Below are 24,773 nucleotides of genomic sequence, written 5' to 3' on the forward strand. Positions count from 1 at the left end.
CAGCTCCGGTGCGCGGGCGGGGCAGGACGCGCTGCGCGGTAATGGCGGCAGATACAAAGTTACGGAGGTAAACATCGCCTCGTCTCGACATCATTCATTTCAGGGAACTAAGCAACACAAATGTTACGATTATTTGGCACGGAAAACGCTGTTCAGACGGCAAAATTTTTATCTTTATATCCGATATGCGGTGAATAACCTATCGTTATAAATGGTTTTTTCCCCATAGACCTAATGCATAAGATGACACTCTCATGTCGACCCATCGTTATAACCTATATATCGTTATATGTGGTATCGTTATAAGTGGACTGCACTGTATACTAGAACTGAGCTGTAATCACTTCTGGCATAATAACTTGGTGTTCCCTTTATTAAGAGTCGACTGTACTTTACATCTTGATTTCTATGTACCTAAGTTACTGTTGGCTTGCCACATTCTTGCTACTTAATGCTGCAAGACTCATAAGCATGTACAGCACCATATTTTCTTGTCCTCAATTTGTTGGCATTAAGTTTAACAAAAAATTTTGTAATGTTTATATTCGATTCAGTATTCAGCAGCTTATTTTTGTGATTTGATTCATTATTTGATTCAAAATCTACATTCGGTATCTGCACATCCCTAGTAACATGTTCAACTGTTAATGATGCATCATTCTCCTGTGCCATAAAACACTCGGACCAGTAGACTTGTCAGCATAATATTTCAAGTTGGATCAACTATCCTTCATTCATAAATGTTTTAAATCATTTCTCGCTGTGTAGAAACACATACATTATAATTACGTTCAGAGTGTTCTAGGTTTTAAATATCATAATTAACACATGGACCAAACTTGCAGAAACATCTAATTAATTTTGCCACCTGACCTTGTATCTTGACCTACTAGGAGAGACGGTACAAGATGTATGAATTGCGCAGCCGACAAGAAGCCTAGTATTTTTGCTTAACCTAACTTATAATGCAGGTGAACGATCACTTAATCACATAACAATATTCAAGCTGTGTTAACAGCTGAGAAATATTCAAACCCCTAATTTTAGCTTTCCTGATGGTGATACTGACTGCCCTTTGTTGAAATAAGAAGTAAAAGCTAGATTTATATCAGTTTAATGTTAATTCAGTGTTCCCTGTAAAGCCTCTGCCACATCAGCAACAAGTAGCTTGGAGGTAATCACATTTCGTACGTAAACTGATGCTATGTTCCGCACAGTTCTGTGCAGCAAAAAGTAGTGTCATTTGCGTCAGGTAGCGATGATAGTGTGTAAAAGAAAATGTTACTGTGTAAGTGCAAAAAGTGTTGAAGTAGGTGTCCTTAAATTACACCGAACTTTTGGTTTCATTGTAATTGCAAACTTCTGTACCACATATGTATAATCTAACCGAATGATCTCATGCATTCAAAGTCTAGACAGGTATTGAGTCAGTTAAGAATCCAAGAAGTTGTCACCCATCAACATGACCAACGAGTGAAAGCATTATGCAAATTTGGCCAGCATTGTAGACAGCTATTTCTTTTTTCTTTCTGGCAGTTTTGCTATTTTAACAGCTAATATTAATGCTTTTTTTACATAATCAGGACATGCGTTGAGACAAAATAGCTTAGTGAGTCATCTTGGTCTAAGTAAGTTGCACTCACAGGCAGCATGATGAAAAGAGCAAAATGCAAAATAAAAATCTCATGTCTCGTACTTTGTCCTGCCCGCCCTTTCGTCATATGACCTGTGTAGCGTTCTCCCCGCCAGGGCCCTATGGGGAGCAGGATGACGAGCAGGTGTTCATCCAGAAGGTGGTTCCCGAGACCGACCAGCTGTACGTGCGCTTCGCCTCCTCGGGCAAAAGGTGGGCACATGTAACAGTCAGGAACGCATGAAGCTGATGTGTGGTCTTCACTGCATTCCATGATGTTTGTGGAACCTATGTGTGGCATGTAATAAGAACATGTGAGGAACACATCCAGCTTTGGATGCCTGAAAAGGGAAAGTGCTCATGGAAACCAAAGCATTATGAATTTTGCGTTATCCCCTCAGACCCAATGAAATTCTAGTGACACAGCATTTTTTAAGGTTAGTTTCCACCGACCATAGTGCTGTAGCAGTTTCGGCATTGCGCTGCTAAGCCCAAGGTCACGGGTTCAATCCCAGCTACGGCGGCTGCATTTCGATGGAGGCGAAATGCAAGAACGCCAGTGTGTGTCGTGCCAGGTCAATTCATATGGTTGCAAAGGCGAGGCTGAAATGCGCTTCCAAACCAATGAGTAGCGAAATCAATTATGGTCGTCCAATTGAAGCGCGACTACATCTCGTGGGGCAAAAGACTAGTTGATGAAAATTATGCATCCAATACGTGACCAATGAAAACGTTTTAAAAAGAACCGACAGTGTCATTAAAATAGGAAAATGTGAAGTCACAGGCTGTTTGCTTTTTACCACGAATAATTATGAGTACGAAACTGTGCAGGATTTCTTAAGTTTGCTCGTGGCGATGCGTGCTGAGATATGCCGAGAGCCTATTACCATATTTAACAGTGTAATGGCGTCAGAACTGTCTTTTGCGTAGCCTTAAAAGGTAATGGTGTTTTGTATAGTACTAACCTTATAAGATTAGGTAAGTAACTTCTATTTTTTGACTGCCTTTTCACTAAATATCATGTTTTAGCGATGTTTTCAGTACCAGACAAACTATATAAGTGGCGCGCGTGCTGTGTTAGTGAAGATTGAACTGTGCTTTTTGGGAATTATGTCAAAATAATGTTGGTTTCGGTTAATGCCAAAATAACAAATGTGTGCTAGTGCTAAGGACTTATGGTACTTAGTTCAAAACACGGGTGAACCCATTGCTCTGAATTCATTCAAAACTCTCAAGGCTCACCGGTGTGATGCGGACAGTGCTGTTATAGAAGGAGGGCTATAAATACAGATGGGTGTATTTAGGTTAGATTGTGACACAATCTTGTGGCAAACATTTTTTCACATATGCTTCATTTGTACTGTTGTGTGCTCTGTATTTGTGATGTGATGTGAGCTGGTGCAGTAGACGACTTAGCGCAACAAGCCTAGAACAACAAACAATTTTTTTTCCACCAAGAAGTTGGCCCTGTGAAATGTAGATGGTGCTGCCGTGCCGTCACAAGCCACCATTGCAGGACGTATGGGCTTCTACCGCGGCTTCACTACCATGCGTACACATACACTAGAACCTCGTTGATACGTTTCTGTTACGTACCTTTTCCCGGCGCCAACGTTCGCAAAGGAGAACACAAAACATGATCCAATAGAGCTACGCTCATTTTTTTCCGGTTTGTACATTGTCGGAAAACATGATTTTTCAGCACCAGTGTTCAGTTGGTGCTAAAACGTACCATACAAACTGCGATTGTGTGATACATTTCTCGGCCACTAGATCCCATGTAAACAAGAAAATGTACAAGGTGCGTGCTATGGAGAACAGTGTATAGCTGCCTGGCGCTGCAGCCTCACTGCAATACTCACCCACACATCTGACGTGAAAATGCCGACGTGCACTCAATTTCATTTCTGTACCAGCAAATCTTCTCCAGGGTCATCACATGCAGCATTCACAGCTATCACTGCCAATCCTATTGCGATAAGCATCTTCGCCTATTCGTTTCACAATGCGTGGTGCCATTGGATGCCTAGAATATGCTCTTGATAGGCGATAACCGAAACGCGCCGCCATTCCTGCTGCAGACTGCGATCGTATAAGTCTTCTGGCCACTAAATCCAATGTGAACAAGGAATGCCACGAGCCGCACACCCGATCGAGAACATGTATATAGCCACCCGTCTCACGTGAAAATGATGGCATGCACAATTTCTTATTCTGGTACCAGCAATTCTTTGCCTGGGTCGTTGCATGCCGCATTCACAGCTATCGCCACCAAACCAATGTACAGTTGAACCCGATTATAAGAGGCACAAATATAACAGACAATCGGGTATAATGGACATTATTTGCACACATGGTTAGCCACCCTATCTCTCCCGTTAATTGGACCTCTTTTGTAAGAGACACCGGATATAGAAGACAATTGATTCTAAAGGACAAGTTGTCCGTAAATTTTGGTCAATAACCTCGCTTGTAACAGACATTCTAACACGCGGTGCCGTTGGCCACTGACTGCAGTTACGTCCATTGTGGAAGCAAAAGGAAGCGACAGACGTGTGCATAGTGGATCAGTCAGCAAAAAAACGTTTAAAGACCACAGCAATGGGAATGCTTCACGGAGAAGCACTTCAAGCTCACCGCCAAGGGTACGTGGCGCGCAACTATGCGCCACAGTGATCCGATCATAAAAGATGACGACGAGTACACGCAAGCATGCTCCCGGTGCACGAGCAACAAATCGGCTGTGACAGGGCCATGACAAGCCACGTGTAGCATAGCAATGCAATTGAAACAGAATGATAAGGCAACATACTACAGTGTATCACTTCCTTCTTTCATTAAGACATCCCCCCAAAAATTCTGGAGGTCTATTAAGCCGAGTTCACGCCCAAACATTTTGTTTTCATTTAATGGTCACTTTCTTGGTGATGACTCTGCTGTTTGTACAGCTTTCAGTGGCCATTTCAAATCTGTTTTACAACAGGTAATAATTATTTTCCAATGTTTAATGTGTCTTTACCATGTATGCCAGTTGTGAAAATTTCTGAGCACGGCATTTTCAACCTTTTGCTAGAACTAGATGTTAAACAATCCCAGCCTGGATGATATCCCCAACGCCTTTTTAAGAATGTTTGCAGAATGGTGTGCCAGGTATTTGTTTTTATTGTTTAATAAATCTCTGAAAGATGGTGTATTGCCTGACAACTGGAGGACTGCCAGAATCAAACCATTGCACAAATTCGGTGACAAATCAAATGTCACAAACTATCAACCCGTTTCTTTAACATGTATTTTTGTAAAATTTTTGAACACATAATTTATAAACATATAGTTGATTTTCTTGAACAACACAAAATGCAACAAACACTCAACACGGCTTTAGATCAGGTTACTCAACTAACACACAATTAATTGGAATTACGCACGATTTCGCAGCCGCAATAAATAAAGGATTGCATGGATTTTAGTAAGGCATTTGACGATTATTAAGTTTGATAAATTAAGTTTGGAATAACAAATCACAAACTGATAGCATCGATTAGAGCTTACCTTTCGAACTGCTATCAGTACGTTTCATTAAACGGCTCATCCTCAAATTGAGATGGCACTGATTCTGGTGTTCCCCAGGGGTCCATGCTTGCGCCTCTGTTGTTTCTGATTTTTATAAATTACATCATTACTGACATTAATGTTAATGCTAAACTATATGCGGACAGCTGCGTGGTTTATGAAACAGTTAGTTCAATTGAGGATCAAGTCAGGTTAAATGAGAACTTCCAAAAAGCATATCATTGGGTGAGAAGTAGCAAATGACTACAGTAAAACCTCGTTAATTTGACCCTCATTAATTCGAAAACTTAGGTAATTCATACTCGTCCTGTGGTCACGGCAGGCGTATGTATTATTTAATGCAATGAAACTCGTAAATTCGGATGTATTTGGCCGCACATCGGTTAATTTGGACAACTCTCAGAGCTCGGGCAAGTGTGGAGTGCCACAAGTATGCGACGCAATAGACCAAAACCGCTGTTAGCGTCCACCGAAACAAAGCAGCAGAGTCCGCATCAGCATAGTCATCGGTGTAAATTGTATGTGAATGACAGCAACACCAGAGCACATCGTGCCTATTTGAGCCTTTAAATTATTTCTTGCATTTACCGCTGTGGTTAGAACCACATTGGCTGCATGCCTTCACGGCCGCGCAGTTGCCATACACGATCGCGTCGATAGCTGCCGAAGTTTAGTCCACGGCGGTTACAGCAAACAGTAGTTTTGCTTTGACTCGGTGCGCACATTGGCCGCGCATGCCTTCAGAACTGCAAGGTTACCGAGCATGATTGCATCGACAGTGGCCGCGGTTTCGTTCACAACGGTTGCGGCAAACAGTATTTTCGTTTTTACTCAGTGCGAAGCTGTCGAGGATAAAGAGCACCGTCTACATCGCGATGGGTGGCTACACTGGTGAAAAAATAACCAGGATGTGTGCACGGTAGTGAAAAACGTCTCAGATGAGGACGCGTGCCATGGCCACGCTGTGAGGAATTTGCAAGGACTTCGCTGCTGCAAGCACTAATCAGTCATGAGATGTGAATTGCAGCTTTCACATTGCGTTTGTGCAAAATAGAAACAGGGTTTGCCGATTCATTCAGTAAATAAAAGCATGTTAGACGTACTTGTATGCATTTACTTATTGTTTTCTTGACACTCTCAATAATTCGACATTCGATTAATTCACACATTTTTTTTTCGGTCCCGTGAAATTCGAATTAATGAGGTTTTACTGTATTAATTTTGAAAAGAAGAGAACGTTTTTATGCAAATAACTCATAAGGAGGACCCACTCCTCTTTCATTACGGTGCGAACGGCATTACTCTCTCAGAGGTAACAGAATATAAATCGTCATCATGGTCATCAGCAGCAGCAGCAGCAGCCTATTTTATGTCCACTGCAGAACGAAGGCCTCTCCCTGCGATCTCCAATTACCCCTGTCCTGCACGAACCGATTCCAACTAGCACCCGCGAATTTCCTAATTTCATCACCCCACCTAGTCTTCTGCCATCTTCAACTGCGCTTCCCTTCTCTTGCCACCCATTCTGTAACCCTAATGGTCTATTGGTTATCTAACCCGCGCAGACATGACCTGCCCAGCTTCATTTTTTTCTCTTAATGTCAGTTAGAATACAGTACCCAATGGATTTTTTGGACTCCAATAAAATTCGTACTTGTTGGATACAGTAAAAGCTCGTTAATTTGACACGTGTTAATTCGAAAATTCGGACAATTCGGACGGCTCTATTGGTCCCGGCCAAAGTGCAGTTTAGTCTGAGGGACCAAACCTTCGTTAATTCCTCAGAATTCGGCCCCGCACTGCTTAATTCAGACAAATGCCGAGGGCTGCTGCTACACGAAAGTGTGGTAAAGCAGCGCAGGCACCACTGGAGTGAAACCAAAACCTGAAAAGCATCGCCATCGTCATCAATTAGGGGGGCGATTGAAGAACATTGAAGAACAGGTAGTGGCGGCAAATGTAGTGATTAGGGAGTTGGGGCGAGCCCTCAGGTGTGATGTGGTGGAGGTGAACAGAATGATTGGGGGGAAAAACTTCCCCCCTTTCGGCCCGGATGGCATTCACTACACTACACCAGCGGGATGGCAGGTAGGAACGAGGGTGGGTCGTAGGGCTCAGGCTTTTTTGCAGGCACGCAGGGCGACCCTGCAAGCCAAAACGTAAAAGACAAAGGACAGGGGAGGGGGGGCAGGACAGGAGCACGGAGGAGGAAGAGGAAGAAGAAGGCAGTAAATGTGGGGTTCATCAACATGCAGGGGGGAAGAAATCGCATTAAGTGGGACGAAATAGAAGAACAGTTACAAACGGAAAACTTTCAGGTATATGGAGTTGCCGAAACCCATTTAAGAGATGAGGAAGAGCCACCATTCGTTGCGGGATACACCTGGGTTGGGTGCAATAGAAAAAGGAAAGAACGCAGAGGAGGAGGCCTTGGGGCACTGGTGAAGGGACAGGACTGGGAAAGGGTAAGGGAGAGCTGCAGTGAGCACATGTGGCTCAAGGGCACCGTAGGGAATGTTGAGACAATCCTGGGAGTTGTGTATCTAAAAACGGGGAATGAGTCGAAAGAGGAGAATGCAAAACATTTCAAATGTATGGCCAAGGACATCAGGGAGTTAGCTATGAAACGGGAGATAATCATCCTAGGGGACATGAATGCACATTTGGAATACTTTGACGGGGCGACAGATGCAACTGGGCAGATGTTAGTAGATTTTTGTGAGGCTCATGATTTGGTGATAGTTAATAATGAAATTAAATGCGACGGGAAAATAACATGGGAAAGAAATAATACCCACTCGACAATCGACTACTGCCTAATGTCCCACAAGCTGTATGAACGGATGGGATGGATGGAAATTGATGAGGAAGGTACAAAAAGCCTGGGGAGTGATCACAAACGAATCAAAATCAGTTTTGGAAGGACAGTACCACTGGTAGAAACTAAAGAAAGGAAAGGTATGAGCAAATTGAATGACAGGCAGCTACAAGAAGTGGCGAAAAACATTGAAAGCATGGTATCCAAGCAACCACAAAGGGCATGGACATACGACGAGTTAATAGGTATTTTTAAACGAGAGCTAGAGAAGGGACAGATTAGGAAACTAGGAAGTAAACAGGGAAAATATAAACCGAAAAGCTGGTGGGACCGAGAAGTTAAGGAGGCCATAGAGCAACGCAAAGAAGCGTGCAGAAAACACAGAGCAGCGAAGAAAAGGGGAGCCACACCAGAAGAGGTGGAGACAAAATGGGAGGATTACCTTGCAATGAAAAGAGAAGCATTGGCATTAACTCAAGCCAAGATAGCAAAAGTTGGGGTACAGTGGATGTTAGAGATACGAAAAAAAGACTGAAATGCCTCTAAGAAATTTTGGGAACACATAAGGCAACAGAGTAAGAAGACAGAGGTGGTTCAGCACTCACTGACCACACCAGAAGGAACAAATGTAGAGGGAGAGGAAGCTCAGGGATATATTAGGTTAACAATAGAGGCAACATTTGCAGAGCCAGTGGGTAGCGAAATGGAGAACAATGACAACAGCGGGACAGAATTAGAGGAAGAGTACAGAAGGATGACAAGTAAGGAATGGGACAGAATTGAACACAAGGTCCCCGTGGGAACAGCGACAGGACCTGATGGCATACCTATGAAATTGATAAGCATATTAGGCCAGAAAAGTAAATTAATATTACGACAACTTATTGAACAAATAGTAGTAGGGGGAGATGTTCCACAGGACTGGAAATCAAGCAGAATGATATTAGTGTACAAAGGTAAGGGAAGCAAGGACAACATTAAATCCTACAGGCCAATAGCTGTCACATCAGTCATATACAGAGTAGCAATGCAGATGGTGAAAAAGAGAATGGAGGAATGGGCAGAACGTGAAGAGATCTTGGGAGAACTGCAGAATGGATTTAGAAGGAACAGACGGCTAGATGATAATTTATTTGTTATAACACAGTGCATAGAGATAGCGACAGCCAGGCAGAAACCGCTATGGATAGCTTTTTTAGACATTAGAGGAGCCTATGATAATGTAAACCCAGAAAAGTTATGGAGCCAGTTGAGGGAATATGGTCTAGATAGAAAGATGATTGAGTTCCTACAACAAGTTTATACAGATAATGAGGTAGAGATAACATGGGAGGGGGAAACTACAAAGCCAGCTAAAATAAGAAGAGGTCTCAGGCAGGGCTGTCCATTGTCGCCTCTGCTTTTTATGATTTACATGAGCCAAATGGAAAAGAGACTAGAACAGAGCACAATAGGAACTGACATAAGCTATATGCTGGAAGGGCAGAAGGTAGCTCAAGTACTAGCCGGACTGATGTATGCAGATGATATTGTACTGCTTGCTGACACCCGAGTAGAGCTACAGGAACTAATGAACATATGTGGAGAGGAGGGAGAAAAATTGGGACTGCAATTCAGTAGAGAGAAGTCTGGGATAATAGTATACAATGAAGAAAGGGGGGAACCATTGGAAATACAAAGCACTAAGATTGATCATGTTGAAAAATACAAGTATTTGGGCATATGGCTAAACGAGGGCAAAAAGTACTTGGAAGAACAGGAAAAAATTATGATTGAAAAAGCGAAAAGGAACTCAGCTGTAATGAAACATAAGGCACTTTGGAACTATAATAGGTACGAGGTGGTTAGGGGCGTATGGAAAGGGGTTATGGTACCTGGCCTCACATTCGGAAATTCAGTACTGTGCATGAAATCGGAAGTTCAGGCATGCATGGAAACGAGACAGAGAAGTGTAGGCAGGTTGGCCTTAGGAGCACATGGGAACACCCCTAATGAGGGAGTGCAGGGGGACATGGGATGGACGTCTTTCGAAGGTAGAGAGGCAATAAGTAAACTAAAATTTGAACAGAGACTCCCAGCACTGGAGGAAAAAAGGTGGGCAGGAAAAGTATACAAATATCTGTACATGAAAAGTTTGAACACAAAGTGGACACTCAGAACTAGGAAGCTGAGGAATAGATACCTACAGCCTAGGGAGGGGGTCCAACGTGGTTCTAGTGTGGGAAAGGAGGTGAAGGAGACGGAAAGAAAAATGTGGGAAGAAAGAATGCTCGGAAAGCCAGCGCTATCAATGTATAGGTCACAAAAACAGGAGATTAAGAGAGAGCTCTTATTTGATAACTCGCGGGGCAGCTCACTATTATTCGAAGCTAGGACAGGGGTTTTGAGAACGAAAACATACAGGGCTAAATTTGAAGACGTGGACCTTCGTTGCACAGCATGCGGAACCGAAATGGAGACCACTGAGCATATAGTGCTGAGATGCACAGACCTTCGCCCAACCCTGGCAGAGGGAACAGTGGCAGATATGGAAGGGGCATTAGGTTTTCCTGGGGAATGAGGGCAAATAGACGTGAAAAGAGTGGCAGTAACGAAGGGGAGGCTAGAGGATTGGTGGAGGAAGTCAAGGGATAGATAATACTATAAATCGGGGAGATAATGTTTCCTCTACTGTGTTAGATAGTTATTTTGGGGGGAGGAGGGGAGTGAAAACTAGGTTAAGGAAAAGAGGATATAAAGAAAGGGGAAAAAGAAGAATAATAATAAAATAGGAAGGGGAGCAAAAGGCTAGGTGGCGCCAGCCGCCGCCCGTTACAAAGGGTATAGCCGCCATCCATCCATCCATTCATCCATCGATTGCAGTGTCACCGAACGTCGGTGTCTTCTTCACTCCACAGCGCCTTCGACGCCATTTTTCCTTGTGTTGTCGAGTCGGCATCATCTCTTCTTGCGGAGTTGTCTTTTTTCGTTGTGACCATGGTTTGTATGCCGCCACCATCGTGCTCTACAGTGATGGCAATGCCAGCAAAGCGGCAGAACTATGAAGCCAAGAACTTGGCGACTAAGGTAGAAATTTTGCAGGCTTTGAAGAACGGCGAATCGCGACAGCACCTTATGGACCAAGTACAACGTGAAGCCGAGCACGTTGGGAACATACATAAAAAATGAACAACAGATTCTTCAAGCCTTCGAAAGCGAGAAGTTTCATGCATCAAGAAAGCTGTTGGGAACCCCAGCTCATCCCCAGCTCGAAGAAGCTTTGCTCCAGTGGGTTACTGACTGTCGCAACGCGCATCTGCCTTTGAGCGGACCTCTCATCTTGGCACAAGGTGAGAAGTACGCTGCAATGATGAACATTGATTCGTTCAGAGGTTCAGAACGGTGGTTCGCGAGGTTTCGGGAGAGACACGAACTCGTCTTGAGAAGTGTGTGCGGCGAAAAGGCAGCGTTGACGAAAGCGTGACCACCCAGTGGGAAAATGTGGTGCTGCTTGAGCACATCGCCGCATATGAACCAAGTGACGTGTTCAATGCAGACAAAAGTGCTCTGTTTTTCAGAGCTCTGCCTGACAAGACGGTGACTTTCAAAGGGGACCCGTGCATTGGTGGCAAGAAGTGCAAGCAAAGGATAACTATGCTTCTTGCCGCCAGTGTGAATGGCACAGAGCGCTTGCCACTTGTCAACGGGAAGGTGCATAAGCCACATTGTTTTAAAAACATCAAAAGCCTTCCTGTCGGGTACAGAGCGAACAGGAAGGCTTGGATGACCTCGGACATTTTTCGAGGCTGGCTGCAGCAGTTAGACCAGCACTTCACGTCTAAGGACCGCAAGATAATTATGGTTGTTGACAACTGCAGTGCACATAACTGTACAGTCGAACTGAAGAGCATCAAGGTAGTTTTTTTGCCAGCCAACATTACATGTGCCCTTCAGCCGATGGACCAGGCTGTCATTCACTACATGAAGTCGAAGTACCAAAAGCACCTGCTACAGTGAATGATCTTATGCTCAGAAGTTGGAAAGTTGTATGAAGTGGACTTACTTGGCGCAGTGCACATCATCGCCCACGTGGGGAAAAATACACCTCCACAAGTCATCGCCAACTGTTTTCGGCACAGTGGTTTTGTGAGGCCCTGGCATGCGGCAGTAGCCAAAGAGGTGTCAGCCGAGTCCACCGATAATGACTGCCTGACCTTCGATGCTGTCCTTCCCACAGATGTGACCCTTCAGGACTACATCGCGATTGATGACTGTGTCGACATGACTGGTCTCCTGACCGATAAAGAAATTATTAATGATGTCACGGGCGCCCAGGAAGACCATGATTCAGACGAAGAGTCATGCAAGGAGGTGCAGCCGCAACCTCATCGCACCTAGCAAGAAGTCACGGAGGCACTTTTGATATTGGAGGACGTTTGCCTGAGCACTTCAAACAGTTTGCAGGCCACTTGGAAGAGTAAAGAAAAATTATGATGTCAGCCGGAATCTGCTCGAAAAAGCAGATGACCATTGCAAGATACTTCAGTAAATAAAGGTATGCTTGTCCAACTTGATTTTAATGTTGTTTTTCCTGTTAATTTGTTAATTCGGCATTCCGATAATTCGAACATTTTTCCTGATCCCGTGAGATCGATATTAATAAGCTTTTACTGTATTCTGGTCTTCATAAACATGCACTGTGAGGGTTCCCATTGAATGAATGCATTTTCGTGACTGATTTTTCGGACGAATTTGGGTGCCGAAGTTCGATTTTCCAGACTAAATTGCTCGTTCTGAGCCATGCTTGAAGTCCGCCATGTAGGATTTCACACTGGCTTGATAAGGCTTGCCTTCGAGTGGCCCGCTCTATAGCCTTCAAGAGTGGGATGTGCACACAAGCCCCACGTCTTGGAGGCCATGCCCGCTCTTTGGCCGACAAAATGCCCAAGGGGACGCGCTTTTTCTTTATATCTTTTTTGTTAGTACTATTGTCATAATCAGTGCGGGATCCGTTTCTTTCTTCTTGAAGTTTCGGTTGCTATTTTGCACATGGTGTCCAGAAAGCCGGCGTGTCTTGGAGACGTTCTTTGTGTGTGTTTGTGAGGCTCTCTGTTTGTGTGGTCAGCACCACCTCCTGAGCCTTCGGGAGAGCCAAGTGGTGTGAAGAAACATCGCTCGTTTCTTAATGGCCATCTCCACCAACAGAGATCACCAATGCGGTGATGCTCTTGTCGGCTGTACATGGAGACGTCACTCTTGCGCAAATCTAAGCAAATCAGATCGCCTCCACGCGATGCCCTGCCCTCGAAGGCAGGGCATTATTAGGGATTTTCTTAAGCCGCTCTAAGCCTAAAAAATTAAATTTTACTGACTATTTTTCAGTCCCCGTAAGGTACGGAAAATCGGTCGGCTACTGTACCGGCTATACCTGCTTGCTCTCTGATTCAAACCACTCTCTATGGGCCATGGAATCTACAGAGCAGATGGATTTTAATTCCGAAACATTATGGCTATAAAGTTCTCATAAGCATTTGATGCGAAAGGTGCATTGACACTTCCAAAGTAGTGCTTTAGATTTACAATTCTGGAATTTTGGGGGTTTAATCTTGTTAAAACATTTGATGCCAAATTTGCCTTAAATTTTCTAAATTCGTACATCGGACCATACAACGAGACAAGCCAAATTAACACATTGTCAGACAAGTTGACAAAGCAAGCAGCGAGGTCCGATGAGACGAAGCGTTGTGGTGGTTCTTTCATGCCATCATGTCACAGAAATAATATAAACATTTTTTTCACCTGCGCCAAAGCATCCATGTCAAGACACTAAAGCCAGCAAAGGTAACTACCTTCTTAATTATTTTTCTACTCTGACTTTTAGTCACGAGGACATGTTTGAGTCCCTTCAATTTTCTTGTTCTCACTACCCATGGGCTGCCAGGGCCAGCCCAAGCACATCCGTTTTTCTCGTGTTGCTCCGACCACCGCGCGGCATATAGTCGCCGACCATTTATTCGGACCCCACGGGTACTGCGAAAATGTCCGAATAAACAGGTGTCCGAAAAAGCAGATTAAGGAAAAAAAATGAAATCCTTTATTTCCACGCACTTATTCGGGCGCGGCAGTAGGCTTGAAGAAATCGTGAATGCGCCATTGCATGCTGTTCCGTGCAATCAGATAAGCCTGACTCTCGGAGAGGGTCGTACGGTCACTATAGGCGGCTGAAAGCACAGTCCGAATGCGACGGCACCGTAGCACATGGCGTGTCATCTTCGGACTCGGTCATCGTCCGGCGGTGCAGCAGAAACCTGACGAATGATCTTGCCGTCGTCGAGTTCTGCGCATGTCAGTACAGCAGTGTCAGCATCTGTGAAACTGTCAAATGAGACGGTGTCTGGAATCGCAATGCAACCACTGCGCAAGTCTCGGCAGAACATTTTCCACGTCGGTAGGGAGCACATCGGAAGGCGACAAATCTTAGGCCTCCCGGCACCTGCTTGCCGGCATTCCCCAACGCAGTCTGCGCGGGCACTGTCGGCGCCATTAGACACTTGACGCGATGTTTCCGTATGCCGCGTTGGATCACTTGAACCTCGACACAGCACACCAAGCAAACACCACCATGCCGACACCAGTCACACAAATGAAAAACGTAGCATACTCGCAGCGTCGTGTGCGAAGAAACAAATCAGCTGCTGGATTGTCTTGACATGGCTTACTAAGCTGAAACCGGAACTGCTGTAGAACCACTCTATCGAACCAGGCAGAAACAATGATGATGAGCGGGGATTTGCAGTAGCGCCACTTCGTGGGGCAGTAAGGAGGCTCCGTTCAAAACAAAAATGGCGATCAGCAAGTCGAACCATGCACCGGTCAGAGTCGATTTATGGTGCTCTCGATCGAGTTGGCTCAAGTTTCCGAAAAATCAGATGAGAGGTTGCAAGGTGTCCGAACTTTCGGCAGTTGGTATACAGTATGGTCTATGGGAGAATGGCAGTACCGCGAAGCAGACCAAATAATCGAGCATGTCCGAATTTTTGGAGTCCGGAAAATCAGTCGGCGACTGTACTTCGGTGCATGTTCATTTTTGTCGGGCCAAGTAGATTTTCGCCTGGCAGAGTTTTTGACGCTTTCTAGCTAGCAGACGAGTAAAGAAACAATGGTCGCTTGCCACCATCACTGCAGGGACTCGGCGGATTGCAACGCGTTTGCTTGAGTACAACCTCTCCGGAAAGTCTTTGTCTTGCCGGTGTAGGACACCAAGCAGTATGAGTATGGTTCTCGATGGACCAAGCGTCTCACATTTTCTTCGATATTCCTTCAGTAGCCACATTAGATGCACAAAGTAGGCATTTGATTGTGGCCAACATGCTTTCTTTTTTAATTTCGGTGACCCGCCCCATGAAAGAAAAAAGAAAGAGGCATTGTTGCGGCGCAGCAAATTGTCGCATGGTGAAAGTTCGATTTTGTTACCTCTTTTATGGAAAGTAATGGGCCACGGGACGCTACAGTTGCTGGAAAATCTTCTTATATTATTGCAATAGCAATTATATGGACACTCCAGGCACATTCCTGCTGTTGCCGCCACCCTCATGTTTCGTATGAAGTCCATGGACGATAACATCGTGATCGCACGCCACATGCTGTATGTGCAAGTGAAAGCGTGGGGGGGGGGGGGGGGGGGTGGCATGGGTGTGGTTGAACATGGTTGCATGACATAAAGGATGCTCCAAACGTTGAATAGCACGGTGTCGTGGGGTTTTTGACAGCTGAGTTGTTTTCGAAAAAAAAATTTTGTCACCGTATGGCAGCCGTCTGCGTTGAACATTGCATGTCATTGGCCACTGTGAAGCGTTTGAGCAAACAGTTAAAAGAATGACATCAAATATTCAAAGACAATCTGAGACCGGGCCAAAGCCACTGTGCAGTCATCCTCAACACACTTGCAAAGGTTGATGAGCTGATTAGACGAGAACGGAGGATAAGCATCAGGGAAGTGGCAGAGCGTGTGAACATCAGTCATGGTTCGGTTCACACATAATTCATGAACATCTCAGTTATTCAAGAAAGTTGTATCCATCCATCCATCCATCCCAGTTATTGGCTCTTGTGTGCACAATGGATGCCCAAGATTTTGAACCACCGCCAGCAGACGGGAGAGGTTCGGCGCTGCCTTGACTCATCTGATTTGGTATCACAATGAGGGCATCGACTTCTTGTCTGCAATTGTGAGCGGTGACGAACCATGGTGCCACTGTTACGAGCCTGAAACACAACGGCAATGCTTACAGTGGAAACATTCGAATTGGCCACCCCAAAAGAAAGCAAAGGCCATCATTTCTGCCGGAAAGATGTTGTTGACTTTCTTTTCGATCGTCAGGGGCCATTACTGATCGAATTTGCTAAACCTGGAGAGGCTGTCAATCGTTTCCAATAGTGTGAAACACCAGATCGCGTGCATGTCACAATCAAAAACAAACGACGTGGAAAATAGACGAATCAGGTCATCTTGCTCCACAACAATGCCCGTCTCCTCATCGCTGATGTGGTTTACGCTAAACTGGCAAACTTCAAGAGGGAAATGCTGCAACCTCCGCCATACAGCCCAGACCTGTCACCTTGTGACTTCCACAATTTCGGGAAATTCAAGAAACAGCTCAGGGAACCAGATTCGTGTCGGATGATGATGTGAAAGAGTCAGTTACAGATTTCTTGAAGCAGCAACCCAAGGAGCTTTATGAGACAGGAATCATGCGACTCATTAGCCAGTGGGACAAATGTATCAATGCTCATGAAGACTACTTTTAAATGAAGTACCCCGTTTGTCATATATTCGCATTGGCTCACTACCATTTGACTCACCCTTGGCATATTTTGCAGAACTCCTGCTTTTTATATGTGCTCTTTGTTGCAACTAAAATTTAGGTGCAAATTACTCATAATACACGACCAGTGACAGCTGCTCCTGCTCAATACATTGTAACAAAGGACAGTGTCATTGAGATTTTTCCTGGCCGTTACATGTGTACAAATATCTAAACAAGGTTCTTGAATAAGAAAGTTTCATTAAAATATTTGTCCTTAACATTTTCGTTTCATGGCCTTTACATTTTCCATATCAGCGACATGCACTGCTTTGCTGGTTGCAAACTGATATAGTTCTAAAGTTCGTGTGATATTTCCTTTACTTATTAAATAGACAAAAAACACGGAAGCATTGATATCAGTTATTTCAGGCACAATTTTTTGGACATACGCGCATATTGTTTATGAAAAAATACATATTTTACTTGTCTTGACAGTGCATAGCGTTCAAAAATTCGTTTGTAGCATCTTTGGCAATGGCAATGCAGTTATTATTTGTGTATTTGATCCCTCGACAAATTCTATAACGAGGAGGCCGAGATGCAATGCGAGCCCCCCCTCCCCCCCAACCCCCCACCCCGAACGAAATTTCTGACTATGCTACGGGTAGTCTGATATATTTATAATTCTTATGGGTGTACATCAGTTACTGAACTTGTCAAGTGAAGTGGATTACCTTCAGTTATCAACAGGAATTGAATTTGACGACTAAAGTTCTTCTGCCAGCTAGTAAAAGGATATTATATCACATATTATCACCTGCTCTGAAGACTATGCTACCAGACAACGGTATTTTTTTTTTTGCAATAATACCTTCAGTTTCACGTAATAACTGCTTTAAGTACTCTTTTATTTCTAGAACCATTGTAGAATGGAATAGCCCTGCCAATGGTGTAACCTAGGATTTATTGTCTTCATTTGAGAAATACAATAATTCTTTGAGCAGTGTTACTTATGTTTGCGTGCGCCTTCTTTCTTGTACTATTTATGGTTTGTTAGGTGTGCAGTGTTATCTGGTCTTGTTCTGCCTTTTTGGTGTTATTTGGGGTTTGCTGTTTTGTCGCTAAATAATTTGTTATTCATCAATATCTGCTTTTGACATTTAACGAGTTCTAATGTTCATTCGCTGTTATATACGTTTTATTTTTATTTTATCATGTTTGTGCATTGTTATGTAAACACTTTTTTTATGCATCAAACCTGCTATGATCTCTCGCAACGCGAGAAAAACAGATGCGCTCTGGCTGGCTCTGGCAGCCAGTGGGTATGTAAATAAATAAAATAAATGACAAAACTCGTCTCGGGCCGCCGGAGCACCACAAGTTCGACCCGCGCCGGCATCTTGTGCCGCAATGATCCGCGCGACGCTTCGCATTACCAATAGTTGAGTCTGTCAAATTTTTTTACCTACTTCGGATTGTACATTCTCCCGGTTAGCACGTTTTTCTCGCTTTTTTGTTTTTCCAGAACATATGAACAAGGTTCTACTGTACTTTGTATCATGCATTGGGTGCACATTAAAAAACCCTGGGTGGTCAAAATTAAGCTGTAGTGCCCCACTACAGTGTACCTCATAATCATATCGTGGTTTTGACACACAAAACCACAGAATTGAGGTCAGTTCCTGTTGTCAACAGGCTTTTATGAAATTCAAAAACTACATGCTTGACCAGGTGGCACAGGTGCCTGCTCACTGCAGTTTCTCCATGTATGAGGATAGAGTCCATTTGTCCAGTTTGTTCAGGTGAATGCATCTTTTCTTGGCCTGAAGACAGAGATACAGGTTTAACATAACTTGGTGGTTCACTGCCTTCACTTTTTGTCCTGGAATGCCGCGTCTTCTAATGGCTTTCGAATGTAACACACATTAACTTTTTGCTGTACTTATGATGCAACAGCGCATCTTGCACAAAGTAGCAATTCTGGATAACTGGTGGCAACTAAATATTAATTAAACGTTTGTCATATAGCACCACCTGCATCTGGCTTTACATTACACCAAAATGTTTAGTTTATCATAGACCCACCACTGCAGCCTAGGGGCTATGGTGTTGCGCTGCTGAGCTCGAGGATTCGATCCCAGCCATGGCAGCTGCATTCCAAAGGGGGCGGAATGCACGAACACTTGTGTGTGCACCATGCATCGGGTGCATGTCTTCTAGGTGGTCAAAATAATTTATCTGATCTGCTGCTGCAGGATTTGCGTGATCAAGTCTGTGGATGGGACCACGGTGACATCCTTCTGCGTGCATGAGTGCGAGGGTTCCAACAGGATGGGATCCCGACCACGACGCTACATTTTCACAGGTCACAGCAGTGGCGCCATACAGGTATGCGGTTGCGGCAGACTGTTCCGCGGGGGGGGAGGGGGGGCTGCCATTCTGTGCGAGCTTGTACTGTGGGCAATTGTCGCCACCAACTTCATGCATCACTAATTCTGTTGCACATTTGCAGGGTTCCATTCTGAGTAAGCATGGGAAACTGTCGTCTGCAACTTCATGCTTCATTCATTTCTTCAGTAAAATTTCATTTACTTGACCTTTGCTACAATAAAACCTTGTTAATTCAGATTTTACGACGCCAATACAATGTCAGAATTAACCGAACGTTGAATTATTGAGCATATCAACAAAACAATAAACAAATACTTCCTAAATCAACAAACTTATATTTACAGAATGAATCAGCAAAACCTGTTTCTATTTTGCACAAAAGCAGTGTGGTAGCTGCAATTCTCTTAATCTCGTGATTGATTAGTGCTCGCAGCGGCGAAGGCCTTGCAACTTCCTTTGCGGCACAGCTGAAGTGCACATTCTCATCCTGAGACACACTTTTCACAATCGCAAACACATCCCAATCTTTTAAATGGACGGGCAGATCATCTGTCCATTGCGATGTAACCAATGATCTTCGTCCTAGACAGCTTTGCTCGGAGTCAAGACGAAACTGCAAAGTTGCTGCAACTGCTGCGGACGAAACCGCAGCCACTATTAACGAAATTGTGGATGGTTTTGTGGCTTATGGTGGTGTTAGGGCAAGGAATCCACCATGCCCATCAACTGCTATGTCAGGTTGTAGAAAATGAAGGAAAAAGGCTTTGTTGGCTTAGTTATGCGGCCCCAGTTACGGAAGCCCACTCCACGCAAGAGCAAGTTGAACGTCCTAGTTCACATCTGGACCCTCTGTTCACTGCTCGAAAAGTCTCTACTTTTAACCCTTTCGCTGTCGGACCTTTCTGGCTGTGACGCACCCCCAGTGTTGGCTTGGTTTCAGGGAACGAGCATAACAAGGAATGAACATAGCAATTTATTTTTGATTATGATTGGTATACAAATAACATAGTCAATGCAATATGCACATTTCAGTGTTCTGCAGCTGTTAGTAAACATCATCATCATCATCATCAGCTTGACTATAACATCCGTTCAACATCCGAATCTGACGATGCGGAACTCACCTCACCTCTTCCTCGCATGAGACTCTGTCCGAGTCCGAATCCGAGCTTGGCTCGTATTCTGAATTGGAATAGCCACCACTCCAATGAGCAGACGAAGGTCCCACGCGCTCAGCCATCCGAAAGTAACCGCGCGCAGGGAGGATGCGCTTTCAATCGCCCGCACAACGGAGAGAAATGGGACGTTGTGTGATCAAGAAGAGAGAGGGAGATGGAAAAAGGCTAAAACAAAGTTCGAAGGGCTTTACGTTTACTGCGGCAAGTTGGAAGCGAGGGTACGGCGGGAGAGCGAAAGCAGCAATCGAGTCACTCTTTTCGGAGAGGCAACAGTGCATGCCCCTGAACTTGACGCGCCGTAGCAGACTCACCAACAGAAGAAAAATAAAAACCTTCAAACCAGCGGAGATGGCAGAACAACCCTTAAACCCATAACCACACGCGCGCGACGCATGATCCAGCGAACGCGGAGCCACCGCGCCACTCAGCAAAGAGAGAGGGGCGAGTGGCAGTTGCACCGTACTTTTCAATACATGTACCAACACAGGTCGGTGTGAAAGTACGAACTTGTAGAAAGAGTCAACAGATGGTGTGGCCAATCCAGGAGCACGAGCTTTGCGCTAAGGTACGAACTTGTAGAAAGAGTCAACAGATGGTGTGGCCAGTCCAGGAGCACCAGCTTTGCGCTAAGGCACGAAATTTTGAACGCATGATAGAGAACGTACCGGTACGTCCGTGACAGCGAAAGGGTTAATGTCGTCTTCCCTGGATGATTTGACTAGGGAATCTGAAGACTGTCCAGCAGCAAATCACAGTCATCAACTCTCTTGCGATACCATGCCCATGCTTGCAAAACTCTGCAGTAACTCCGCGTCCAAAGCCCGATGGTTTGGAATATGTGGCAAGAAAGCAACCTGTGAATGCAAGGTCGCCGTCATTGTTTGGTAGCATTGGATGGGGCCCCCTTTTCATTCTTAGTTCACGCTGGCAGGTAATGGTGGGCTGATTGCCGTTTATGTGAAGCATATTAACGTAGGTTTCGGGCCTTCGCGCGACGCCCGGCGGTGGCCACCATTGACCCTGAAGTGGGGTCACGTGACATGACGTCACGTGATGACGTCACACAGGCTGCAGATGGGGCCTCATATCGCGCCGTCGGTCGCCTCTTGGCGGTGGCCACCATTGACCTTCAAGTGACCTTCAAGTAGGTCATGTGACATGACGTCACGTGATGACGTCACACCGGCTGCAGATGGCGCCTCATATCGCGCCGTCGGTCTCCTCCTGGCGGTGGCCACCATGGACCCTGAAGTGAGATCACATGATGTGACGTCACGTGATGACGTCACACCGGCTGCAGATGGGGCCTCATATCGCGCCGTCGGACGTCGCCCGGCGGAGGCCTCCACGCTTCGGTTCACGCCGTTGCGCGCAAAACGGCGGCGGCGCCACCATCGCTGCATCATGTGATATGTGACGTCACGCCAGGGATGAAGCGGCGCGCGCCCGCCGTCGCGTCAGTCTCTTAGCCCGCAACCGCGCCAGCGTCTTTGCGCCGGGCGTGTATGCGGTCAAGATGCCTCCAAACGCTAAGGATACGCTAAGGTTAAGCCCAGTGGATGCGAAGCATCCACTGGGCTTAACCTTGATAAGCCTCCAATTTTTTTGGGACCCATCAAGAGTCGGTGTCCACGTTGCGTTGACCACTGGATAGTCACTGATGGATTAGTGGTGCTCTGCCTCGGGGCAAACATCTAATTAACTGCAACTCCAACGTCGTCGTTGTTGTCGCCCCCCCCCCCCCCTTTCATCCTTAGCTCAGGCTATACCAGTGGTGGGGTGATGGCCTTTTTTGGGACCTGTCTAGAGTCGGTGTCCAGTAGAGAGCAGAAAGAGGGTCAGTAGAGCAGTGTATGCCCTGTGGCACATACCCAGAGATCCAAGTTTGCGTCAAAGAGGTTCATTTAACAGTGCTGCATATCCAGTGGCACATAACCAGTGTTGCATAGCCAGTGACCCAAGTTAACATCAAAGAGGGTCTGTAAAGAGCATCGCATACCCTGTGGCACATACCCAGAGATCGAAATTTGCATCAAAGGGTCATTGAAGAGTGGAGCATATCCAGAGGCACTCCAGGGTCAGTGAATAGCGTTGCATACCCTGTGGCACCTACCTAGAGATCCAAATTTGCATCGAAGGTTCATTGAAGAGTGGTGCATGTCCAGTGGCACACAACCAGTGTTGCACAGCCAGTGACCCAAGTTGACATCAAAGAGGGTCAGTAAAGAGCGGTGCATACCGTGTGGCACATACCCAGAGATCCAAATTTGCATCAAAGGTTCATTGAAGAATGGTGCACGTCCAGTGTTGCACAGCCAGTGTTGCACAGCCAGTGACCCAAGTTGACATCAAAGAGGGTTGGTAAAGAGCAGTGCATACCGTGTGGCACATACCCAGAGATCCAAATTTGCATCAAAGGTTCATTGAAGAGTGGTGCATGTCCAGTGGCACACAACCAGGGTTGCACAGCCAGTGACCCAAGTTGACATCAAAGAGGGTCGGTAAAGAGCGGTGCATACCGTGTGGCACATACCCAGAGATACAAATTTGCATCAAAGGTTCATTGAAGAGTGGTGCAGGTCCAGTGGCACAGAACCAGTGTTGCACAGCCAGTGACCCAAGTTGCCTTCAAAGAGAGTCAGTAAAGAGCGTTGCATACCCTGTGGCACATATCCAGAAGTCCAAATTTGCATCAAAGGTTCATTGAAGAATGGTGCATGTCCAGTGTTGCACAGCCAGTGACCCAAGTTGACATCAAAGAGTGTCGGTAAAGAGCGTTGCATACCCTGTGGCACATACCCAGAGATCCAAATTTGCATCAAAGGTTCTTTGAATGGTGCATGTCCAGTGGCACACAACCAGGGTTGCACAGCCAGTGACCCAAGTTGACATCAAAGAGGGTCGGTAAAGAGCGGTGCATACCGTGTGGCACATACCCAGAGATACAAATTTGCATCAAAGGTTCATTGAAGAGTGGTGCAGGTCCAGTGGCACACAACCAGTGTTGCACAGCCAGTGACCCAAGTTGCCTACAAAGAGAGTCAGTAAAGAGCGTTGCATACCCTGTGGCACATACCCAGAAGTCCAAATTTGCATCATAGGTTCATTGAAGAATGGTGCATGTCCAGTGTTGCACAGCCAGTGACCCAAGTTGACATCGAAGAGTGTCGGTAAAGAGCGTTGCATATCCTGTGGCACATACCCAGAGATCCAAATTTGCATCAAAGGTTCATTGAAGAATGGTGCATGTCCAGTGGCACACAACCAGGGTTGCACAGCCAGTGACCCAAGTTGACATCAAAGAGGGTCGGTAAAGAGCAGTGCATACCGTGTGGCACATACCCAGAGATCCAAATTTGCATCAAAAGTTCATTGAAGAGTGGTGCATGTCCAGTGGCACACAACCGGTGTTGCACAGCCAGTGACCCAAGTTGACATCAAAGAGGGTCGGTAAAGAGCGGTGCATACCGTGTGGCACATACCCAGAGATCCAAATTTGCATCAAAGGTTCATTGAAGAATGGTGCATGTCCAGTGGCACACAACCAGGGTTGCACAGCCAGTGACCCAAGTTGACATCAAAGAGGGTCGGTAAAGAGCAGTGCATACCGTGTGGCACATACCCAGAGATCCAAATTTGCATCAAAAGTTCATTGAAGAGTGGTGCATGTCCAGTGGCACACAACCGGTGTTGCACAGCCAGTGACCCAAGTTGACATCAAAGAGGGTCGGTAAAGAGCGTTGCATACCCTGTGGCACATACCCAGAGATACAAATTTGCATCAAAGGTTCATTGAAGAGTGGTGCAGGTCCAGTGGCACACAACCAGTGTTGCACAGCCAGTGACCCAAGTTGCCTTCAAAGAGAGTCAGTAAAGAGCGTTGCATACCCTGTGGCACATATCCAGAAGTCCAAATTTGCATCAAAGGTTCATTGAAGAATGGTGCATGTCCAGTGTTGCACAGCCAGTGACCCAAGTTGACATCAAAGAGTGTCGGTAAAGAGCGTTGCATACCCTGTGGCACATACCCAGAGATCCAAATTTGCATCAAAGGTTCTTTGAATGGTGCATGTCCAGTGGCACACAACCAGGGTTGCACAGCCAGTGACCCAAGTTGACATCAATGAGGGTCGGTAAAGAGCGGTGCATACCGTGTGGCACATACCCAGAGATACAAATTTGCATCAAAGGTTCATTGAAGAGTGGTGCAGGTCCAGTGGCACACAACCAGTGTTGCACAGCCAGTGACCCAAGTTGCCTACAAAGAGAGTCAGTAAAGAGCGTTGCATACCCTGTGGCACATACCCAGAAGTCCAAATTTGCATCATAGGTTCATTGAAGAATGGTGCATGTCCAGTGTTGCACAGCCAGTGACCCAAGTTGACATCGAAGAGTGT

The 24,773-nt window shown here is 45.5% G+C and overlaps 1 protein-coding gene and 1 long non-coding RNA gene across 3 annotated transcripts in view; one reads left to right on the forward strand and one right to left on the reverse strand.

The window, feature by feature from the left end:
• The window catches only part of LOC142568058 (SH3KBP1-binding protein 1-like), a 177,421-nt gene that overhangs the window by 134,912 nt on the left and 17,736 nt on the right, over positions 1-24,773 (forward strand). For both annotated transcript variants that reach the window (XM_075678142.1, XM_075678143.1), the window contains exons 16-17: positions 1,750-1,846; positions 19,063-19,195. In XM_075678142.1, coding sequence (XP_075534257.1) covers positions 1,750-1,846; positions 19,063-19,195 — 230 coding nt within the window. The remainder of the gene's footprint in view (positions 1-1,749; positions 1,847-19,062; positions 19,196-24,773) is intronic.
• Positions 18,508-24,773, reverse strand: part of LOC142568059 (uncharacterized) — a 37,660-nt gene continuing 31,394 nt past the window's right edge. The window contains exon 3 of the long non-coding RNA XR_012825359.1: positions 18,508-18,630. This is a non-coding gene — a long non-coding RNA (uncharacterized LOC142568059). The remainder of the gene's footprint in view (positions 18,631-24,773) is intronic.

This window comes from Dermacentor variabilis, unplaced genomic scaffold, assembly GCF_050947875.1.
Source record: "Dermacentor variabilis isolate Ectoservices unplaced genomic scaffold, ASM5094787v1 scaffold_16, whole genome shotgun sequence".
In the NCBI taxonomy this organism is placed as follows: Eukaryota; Metazoa; Arthropoda; class Arachnida; order Ixodida; family Ixodidae; genus Dermacentor; species Dermacentor variabilis.